Here is a 9,297-nt window from a genome sequence, read left to right on the forward strand (position 1 = left end):
TCGGGTCAATCCAATTAACCAACTTAATGCGGTTTAAGATCTTGCACATCCGTCAACGTTAAATGAATGGAATTAATTGAATCAACTGACAGCCACCCTCCGCTGTGTACCACTATTTGGGAGTGTAAACACACAAACAACAAACATCACAACAACAAACATCATCTCACCAGGAACCGGGTGGAGCTCGTGCCCTGGTCGATTGCGGCCACGAGCGGGCCCAGCATTATCCTGTTTGAGCTCGCAGCCATGGTACCGTTCATGTGAGCCCCTCGCGCTCAGCCGGTTGACACAGAGAGAGGATGACGCACACGCACAGACACGCGCGCACACACACACACCGGGCGGTAGGCTTCAATGTCGGCTCCGGACGGGAGGTCAGTCGCGCTCCTTCACGCGTCACACGGGTTCTTCTCGTCCCGTCGTGATGACGTAGGAGAGGAGATTAGTGTGTTTTTAGATTTTGCTTTAATTAATAAGAAATACGATATATGTTGTAATAATGTCCATAAGTATTTTGCAGGTTTTGAGTAGAGACCCTAGATTCGTATTAAAACTCGTATTAAGTAGTTATTCATTATATATAATTAATTTCCTTTTAGTTCCTTTAAGCCGTTTCAACATCTATTTTTTTGTATAACTGGTCAAACATTTTGTTATTAGATGATTCGTATCTGTAACACATAATATAATAGATATAAAAATGTCAAAACGTGTGTTCCCATACCGGGAGTCGAACCCGGGCCGCCTGGGTGAAAACCAGGAATCCTAACCGCTAGACCATATGGGAAGATGTCAAAAATAAACGAGTGCAATGATTATAATCACAAATTGATCCTAATAGGGGTGAATGCGTCAACTTTACAACAATCAAATGTCTTTTACTATAAAAACCACGTTGTTGCGAGATTTTCAAAGGGTTCACCCCAGCCGTATCGGCGAAATATAAACTTTAAATGGCCCGCTCGTTGTCGCCTCATCAGACAGCGACAGTGTAGTCACACAGCACAACAATGCTTTTGAACTTAATTTGTAAATTGTTAAGTAACTTAATTAAATGTTATTAAATATAATGTAATATTATTTTATTAATAACTTAATTTGACGTTAACGACTCGTAGTTGCGTCGTTGGAGAGCGACGGTGTTGTCACACGGCTCGTGGTCACGTCATCGGAGAGCGCCAGTGTTGTCACTAATTTACCGCACGGCGGACTCCTAAAGAAGGGCTTCAGGCTGCTTGGATTTCTTCCCATGATTTACTGATAAAATGTAAGTTCATAAAAAATGTAAACCAGTTGAATACCTCGCTCCACATTTTAGAAACCTTGTCCGATTGTTTTGTGTCAATAAAGTGTAATAACTCATCCAGGACAGCATTAGCTCCTGTCTGCTAATGATCATCGTTTTTAATTTAATATAATTTGATTTCCAGGGCTGATTATTGGAAATCGCAACCGAGGAAGTTCTGTCAATATTGCAAGTGTTGGATCGCAGACAACAAGCCCGTGAGTAGGAACGCGATGTCTTAAAGATCTTGAACTATGACAATGCCTGCCTTTTTATAAATCAGGGACTATAATAATAATAATTAAAAATCCCGTTTTTGTTCGAAGAGTGTTGAATTCCACGAAAGAGGGAAGAACCACAAGGAGAATGTGTCGCTCAAAATTGCTGAGGTATGACAAGAATTTCAGATTATTAATATAGACGGTCACTCACTCACACAACTGATCAACACACACACAACTGATCAACACACACACAACTGATCATCAACACACACACGCACGCACACACACACACACACCCGATCATCAACACACACACACACACACATGAAGGTATGAACAGACACACATCCGATCATCAACACCCACACACACCCGAGATGACGGTATGCACACACACACACACACACTAGATTGTCGTTATTTCATATTCTTGTTATATTTTTTAATCATTTAACTGTTACCTTCTTTTCTCCAACGGTCAGATTAAGAAAAAGAGCCAGGACAAGGCCAAGCAGGACGAGCGCATGTCCAAGGAGTTCGCCACCATGGAGGAGGCGGCCATGAAGGCGTACAAGGAGGACCTGAAGAGGATGCAGCTGGAGGCGGGAGGTGTGTGTGTGTCTGTGTGTGTGTGTCTGTGTCTGTGTGTGTTGGATAACATAACGAAATGTAAACATACAAGAATATGAAATAACTCCAAACTAGGGTTTGTATGTGTGTGTTCATACCTTCACCTTGTGTGTGTGGATAACATATTATAACATATAGATGGGTAAATGTTGTAGCAGATATACAAGACTAGTATCTAGTGTGTGTGTGTGTTCATACCTTCATTGCGTGTGTGTGTTCGTACCTTCATCGCGTGTGTTTGTTTTCATACCTTCATCGCGTGTGTGTACATGCCTTCAGTGTGTGTGTGCGTGGTGTATCAGATCAGGTGACATCCCAGCCCCCCCTCCGCTAAACCCCTTCCTCTTTCTAGAACCTGTTACCGAAGACGAACCAGAAGTCCCGCCTCCCAAGCTCCAGCAGCCACCCCCCAAACAGGAAAAGCCCCCAAAGAAGGCGTCCAAAGGGAAAGCAGGGAAAGCAGGGAAAGCAGGGAAAGCTGTAAAATCCGGAAAAGCCAACCTCTGGCTGGAAGGGAAGTCTGAAGACGGACATGTGTACTACTACCACTCGGAAACCGGAGGTGAGTCGATTTCATTGAGGGGACCAGAAGGTCGCTAGTTCGATCCCCGGCTCCTCCTAGCTGAGTGTCGAGGTGTCCCTGAGCGACACGCCTCACCCTGACTGCTCCTGACGAGCTGGCTGTCGCCCTGCGTGGTTGATTCGCCGTCGGTACGTGAAAGTGTGAAAGAACGGATGAATGGGTGTCATTGTAAAGCACTTTGAGTGGCCCCAGGTTAGAAAAACGCAGTATAAATGCAGTCAATACTCAGTGGGACTCTTCTAACAATTATATGTGATCTTTTTTTTTTTTTCTTCTTTTGTTATTTACCCTTTCAGAATCCTCATGGGAAAGGCCTGAAGGCTTCCAGGAACCCAAGGAATCACAGCGGGGGCAGCATGAGGTACCAGATATGACATTTACATTACATTTACATATCCAAAGCCAAGTGCCAACCACTAACAATCACTAGGTTAACCCATTCCCTGTAGACAACAAAACACACACACACACACACACACACACACACACACACACACACACACACACACACACACACACACACACACACACACACACACACACACACACACACACACACACACACACACACACACACACACACACAGAGAGAGAGACTTCGTAGCCAATCAGCTGCTCTCCCTCCTCTAGCCTGTGGACCAGCTTGTATGACGTGGCTATTCTGGTAAGATTCAGACCGATTTTTCGGTTGGCCAATTTTATCGGCCGAAATATTGGCCTATCGCCGATACATCGGTATTGGCTTATATGTATTCCGATAGGAAAAGCTCAGGACTCCGTTGTTCCGACTTCCCCTGGGCTCTGCATAGCCTCCACCTGTACCCCCCCACCGCCCTTTCTCCTCCCTTTCACTCCTAAAAACAACCCCCTCATACGCGCTTAATGTATGTTTGTACATCCTGGCACTTAATGTACGCACTTATTGTATGGCGTACCTCCTGGCACTTAATGTATGCCAGGCCTCAACATTAACGGTTGCCCGCTTTGGAAATTCTTCTGCGTGCTATTAAATCGAGCATCTGTGTACCCCAGTTTGAGAACCAATGACCGAATATGGCCTTATGGGATGGGGTTTGACGTTTTGGCTGGGAAATGTGTTTTCTCTCCTAGGGATCGTCTGCGGGTGCTTGGATGGAAGCGTTGAGCCCTGAGGGATACTCGTATTACTTTAACTCGGAGACCGGAGGTGAGGTCCTGTCCAGAGAACGACCCCTGACCTTACATTCACACTACCTCGGTCCGACGGATCTCATTGCATGGGGCGCTCTCCAAATGCATGGTTGGTCTGTCCGTTCGCTCGGCTCCGTGGCCTGCGTCAAAAAGTTGAGAAATGTTCAACTTTTCAGGCAGTGATGAATCTGTGGGCCAATCAGATCGAGGTTATTCAGATACACTCGACTACTGGATCCATTTTGCAATAACAAGCAGGAAGAAGCAGGACAAATCCGGCTGTGATATTTTTTAAAGAAATGTGGAATCGATAGGATTGTTTTTAGTCACCGATCTTTTGTATTTATATCCACAAATCGGCTTTGTTGGCAGGAAGCGACCTGATTGGCTGCACGCTGCAGCCAATCAAACGGACGCATGTAGCGTGACCGTAACATAACACTCGTCCACGCAAACGGTCATCTCCGCTATGTTTGGAACGACCCCATCACAAGATTTAAAGGGGCGATATCATGCTTTTTTTAGGGTTAATAATTGCATTTGGGGGTATTACTGGAATATGATTACCGTACATGCCTGTATGTTAGAAATACCACTTATTATCCTCACACTGTTATTTTCTGCAAAACCAATTTCAGCGTAGGGAGGGAGAGAGGGAGAATTTAACAGTCTCAAGCAAAGGGAAAAGGCATGAAATCACCCCTTTAACCGAGCGGTACGAACTATTCAGTATCGTGCTCTCATTCTCCATCGGTTGTGGACCCCCAGAGTCGAGCTGGGAGCGACCGGCACACCTCCCCCCTCCAGAGGAGCCTTCAGCCCCCGGCACGGAGCCCACCCCCGAGAGGGAGGAGCCCCCCCACGGGGCCCCGGACCCCACGCCAGCAGGGGCCCCTGAAGCGACCGACCCGCCCGCTGAAGACCCCCAGGTCAGCTGTGAGGTGAGGGAGCGTTGGAGTGGTGGGACACACACATGCACCCCGCACGCACACACGTGTAGAAACACAAACACACACGCACACACGTATATAGACACACACGTATATAAACCCACACGCACACGCGTGTATAAACACACACGCACACACGCGTATATAAAAGCACAGGCACGTATATAAACACATAAGTGCCTATGTAAACGCACACGAACACACGTATATAAACACACGCACACACGCGTATATAAAAGCACAGGCACGTATATAAACACATAAGCGCCTATGTAAACGCACACGAACACAAGTATGTAAACACACACTTATATACACGCACACGCAGGTATACAAACACACACACATACACATGAACACTACACAGACATAAAACACACAAAAGACAAACAGACACATATGTCTAACAGACACAATAGGGTTGGGCAACGATCGTCGAACAGTCGCAAATCTATATTTTTTTTTTTTTCTTTCGTACCACTCCGCAAGTAGTCTGGTAACTTATCAACCCCAGCGTCCTCGGTTGCTAAGCGACGTCAACGTCTTTGGCGGACTATTTCTCTGCTGGTCAACACTACGAATGCTGGTAACGAATAAATTGTAAAAAGACACACCGCATGAAGTTATTTTTTTGGCCATAGTTTCCATATGCTAAAGAAGTGTCGAGTTCACCGTCATGCAGGCTGTGTTCAGTAAAATATACAGCGATCTGTTTTCGGCGCATGTAGGCCTATCTGCCTAAGCCCACGTTGAAATAATTTGGATGTTGAATGTTGATGGCGCAGTTGTTGAGATAAACAGATTGATTTCATACAAATCATGGAAGCCTTACCCTGTGTCATTGTGTGTGCGTGTATCCGATAGGGCTTTGACTTTTGCCCAAAAATCATATTCGAAGTTCGTTTGTTTATTAATATTAATATTAGAATATTTATTAATATTTTGACCATTAAATGCCTTCAGTAAGACCTGGATTGGGCTTCGCGAGATTTGTTTACCGACGTTGCTATGGTTACCGGTCTTGCGTGTTCCAACGGTTTATTAGGTTTCTAATAAATCGCTGTCTAATCAATACTTCATTCACTGCCTCTTCCGTGGTGATTACAATATTATGAATAGACTGCGTCAGGTTCTCTGACGTCTCTCCCTCTTGGCCTGCCCATAACAGGTTCGAATATTAATGGCTGCCTAATATTCGTTCGAATTTTGATTTATTTTTTGATATTCTAATTATATTCGAATAACGAAGTTCGGAGTCAAAGCCCTAGTATCCGAGGTGCGTGCGTGCGTGCGTGCGTGGGGGGTTCTTGATTGACCGATTTTCGAATACTTGCGAATATCGAAGAGTATTTTTGTCAATATGTTTTCCTCTGTCAGGCATCTCACAAAAGGAAGGTGGAGCCTCTGAGAGACGAGGCCGAGGGTGAAGCAGAGAGCAGGGGAGGTGGGGAGGGAGGAGTGGAGAAGAAGAAGAAGGAGGAGGAGGAGGACAAGGCCACGATGGCGACGCCTCCACCCGAAGAGACCCAGGAGGAGAAGGAGAAGAGGGAGGCGGCGTCGGAGAAGGAGAAGAACCTGAAGGAGAAGCCAGCCAAGAGGCCTAGGAGGACCACGCCCTACGGGACCTGGGAGCAGATCCAGCCGGAGGAGGATCCCTAGTAAGTAGAGCTGGGCGAGTAATCCATTTTCCTTTTTTTTTTTTTTTAATCTAGGAAAATCGACTATTTAAAAAATATATTTTTATTTTTAAAGATTAAAATGTCAACATGACAGCATGCGCTGAAAAAAGTGAGTGTTTAGCGTTTCACTAAAGTCTGGCAACCAGATTTTGCTTTTGTTAATCATTGTTATTATTCAAATAAAATCCAAACTTAAAAAATATATATTTTTAATTTATAGAAAAATAATCAATTAAAATCGATAATTGGGTTTGGTTTTAAAAAATCGGAGATCTTGTTTTTAGGCCAAATCGCCCAGCCCTACCAGTAAGACCCCCTAACCCCCGTCACACACCTCACCCCACGGACCGTCTCCTACCCAGTGGGACGCCTAAAATAAACACTGGTTGGGTCTAGACTCTAGATAATAAACTTTAGATAGTGTCGTACGTCCTGGCACTAAAAACCCCCACAATGCTACAGTTCTTAGCATTGTGTAGCATCTTCTCCTAGCTATCTCTGTTGTATACGGGGAATGGGCTAACCTAGTGATTGTTGGTGCTTGGCACTTGGTTCTACGAACATCCTTACTGTACCGACAGCGATATATTGTTGTTTCTCTTCCTAAAGACAAATGAACTTATTGTAAGTCGGAAGTTATCTAACCAAAGAAGAGTAACTGAAAAACTAAGTTAACCCTAACTAGGACATATATTGTTATGTATCGTATAGGCGATATTATCGGTATCGCGGGGCATGTATTGTGTATCGTATAGTGAGGTACCCTGTGATTCCCACCCCTAACTAGTACCGCAGTAGTCGTTATCGGCCAATGAGATGAATTGCAACAAAAAAACTAATAGCTTTTCCCCATCCGATATACTTTGACTTAATGCTATAAAGTATCTTAAAGGTCCCATTTTTTAACCACCAGGCGATATACTTTGACTTAATGCTATAAAGTATCTTAAAGGTCCCATTTTTTTTAACCACCAGGCGTGAGTCTGATTAGCCGTTACAAGCAGTTCTGAAAACCGGCCTCTTCTGACATCACTAGTGAGCATTTGCTACGGTCCACTGGGCTGGCTGGTAGACTGATCTACCCAGCATACAGCTAGGGGGACACGCTCACCTGTGATATCAGACAGGGCAGGTTTTCCAAAACGGCTTGTAATGGCTAATCACACCCACTCACCTGGTGGTAAAATATGTCATCTTTAAATCCCCAATGCTGACCTGTGTTCCCCCCCCCAGCGCCAACGTGGACCTCCAGCTGCCCCAGGTGGAGGAGTTTGACGAGGGCCCCGAGCTGTCGCTGCCCCCGGAGCCCAAGCCAAAGTTCAGGGAGCGGACCATCACCTCGCTGGGGGGGGACCAGAGCGGGCCGGCTGCCTTCAGGAAGAGCAAGACGCACAACGGGAAAGCCCGGAGCCTCCGGCAGAGGGGAGAGGATGACTAGACCGGTTCCGGGAGGGCCGGTTTCCGACGGAGAAGGTTCTTTTGGTCTCGGAACGGGACCAAACCTTTTTTTTCTTGTTCGTGAGACGATTCGAAGGAGAAAGGAAAACGAATATTAACGCTTTTCACGATTACATTTTGACGTACAGTTCGGGACATAAGCGTTTTTTCCGAAGTTCTAATGGGCCGATAAGATGATTCGAAAGAAAGAAAAACTTATATTAAAGCTTTTCAACATCTGATACATTTTGACGTACAGTTCGGGACATAAGCGTTTTTTCCGAAGTTCGTGAGATGAGATGAATCGAAAGAGAATAAAACTGAATATTAAAGATTCTCACCATCCGATATACTTTGACTTAACGCTAAAAAATCTATATATAGATTTATAGAATAGCGAAAAGTGGTTCCAACCCACCATCTCAAACCATTGACTGATCGGAATGCAATGGTTCTATCTCTGTAAATATCTTTCTACTTTTTCCTTCAGATTTGTATTTTTTTTAAATGGCTAAATGATGTCGATGCTTGGGTCATCAAAATGAATGCGTCGAAGTGTTTGCTACGGAGCACAAAGAAATAGCTATTCTTTGTTTTTATAACCGGATGTAAAGAGAATAAATGAAAGATCGATGTGGACTCATGCTTGTTTTCTGTGTACGTGATGTTATTCCACACGTTTTGAAATGGCTTAACGGGGTGATGTAATACCACCAGGTGTGAGCGATTAGCCGTTGCAAGCCATTTTGGAAATCTGCCTTTTCCTGTTTTAGTGACATCACAAGTGGGCGTGTCCACCAAGATGTATGACGAATCGATGAGGAACGTTTGCTACAGTCCGCTGGACAGGCTGGTAGACTGATCTATCGTCATACATCTAGGGGAAGCTCCCACTTGTGATGTCACTGAAACCCAGGACAAGGCAGATTTTCAAACGGCTTGTAACGACTAATCACGCTAACGGCTGGTGGTATAATATCACCCCTTTAATGGGGAATCAGCACCACTCGTGCTACTAAAATAGGGGCCCTTTAAACTGCCGTGTTTCCTGGTTAATTGCACGCTCGCCATCAAGTAAATAGACTATTTTCAAATCAAGTAAAGAGTTCAAAGTGAAACATGAATATGGATTCTGTGAGTTATGTACCTCTTCTCTACCGTTCAAAAGTTTGGGGTTACTTAGAATTGTCCTTGTTTTTTAAAGAAAAGCACTTTTTTTCCTCAATGAGTATAATTTCATTAATCAGAAACAGTCTTCCTTTTAATGTAGTAAATTATTATTCTATCTTAAAATGGCAGATTTTTCATGGAATATCTACATAGGTGTACACAGAGG

General features: G+C 44.5%; 2 protein-coding genes and 1 non-coding gene across 5 annotated transcripts in view; 1 reads left to right on the forward strand and 2 right to left on the reverse strand.

Annotated features, from left to right (window-relative positions):
* gk (glycerol kinase) overlaps positions 1 to 400 on the reverse strand; it is a 33,084-nt gene extending 32,684 nt beyond the window's left edge. Inside the window, exon 1 of one of the 2 annotated variants that reach the window (XM_060055492.1) lies at positions 171 to 400. In XM_060055492.1, the coding sequence (XP_059911475.1) occupies positions 171 to 263 (93 nt within the window). In that variant the 5' untranslated portion in view covers positions 264 to 400. The remainder of the gene's footprint in view (positions 1 to 170) is intronic. The other variant, XM_060055493.1, reaches the window with a different exon arrangement.
* Positions 401 to 718: 318 nt separating this feature from the next.
* On the reverse strand, positions 719 to 790 carry trnae-uuc (transfer RNA glutamic acid (anticodon UUC)). Its single transcript has one exon. It is a non-coding gene; the product is annotated as a tRNA-Glu (tRNA).
* Positions 791 to 1,117: 327 nt separating this feature from the next.
* Positions 1,118 to 8,600, forward strand: wbp4 (WW domain binding protein 4). 2 transcript variants are annotated; one of them, XM_060055532.1, is made up of 10 exons: positions 1,118 to 1,270; positions 1,434 to 1,506; positions 1,615 to 1,677; positions 1,995 to 2,121; positions 2,495 to 2,704; positions 3,022 to 3,086; positions 3,836 to 3,911; positions 4,664 to 4,836; positions 6,223 to 6,503; positions 7,758 to 8,600. In XM_060055532.1, coding segments are annotated over exons 1-10 (1,275 nt in total). In that variant the 5' UTR covers positions 1,118 to 1,268; the 3' UTR covers positions 7,963 to 8,600. The 2 variants fall into 2 exon arrangements, with proteins under 2 accessions (XP_059911515.1, XP_059911516.1); XM_060055533.1 differs by having other exon boundaries at positions 4,664 to 4,824.
* The last annotated feature ends 697 nt before the right edge of the window (positions 8,601 to 9,297 follow it).

This window comes from Gadus macrocephalus, chromosome 7, assembly GCF_031168955.1.
Source record: "Gadus macrocephalus chromosome 7, ASM3116895v1".
NCBI lineage: Eukaryota > Metazoa > Chordata > Actinopteri > Gadiformes > Gadidae > Gadus > Gadus macrocephalus.

Bases quoted from the DNA above. Each gene is read 5' to 3' on its own strand.
- wbp4 (XM_060055532.1), top strand. The intron at 2,122-2,494 runs GTGTGTGTGTGT...TCCTCTTTCTAG, and splicing joins GATGCAGCTGGAGGCGGGAG to AACCTGTTACCGAAGACGAA. The intron at 3,087-3,835 runs GTACCAGATATG...TTTCTCTCCTAG, and splicing joins CACAGCGGGGGCAGCATGAG to GGATCGTCTGCGGGTGCTTG.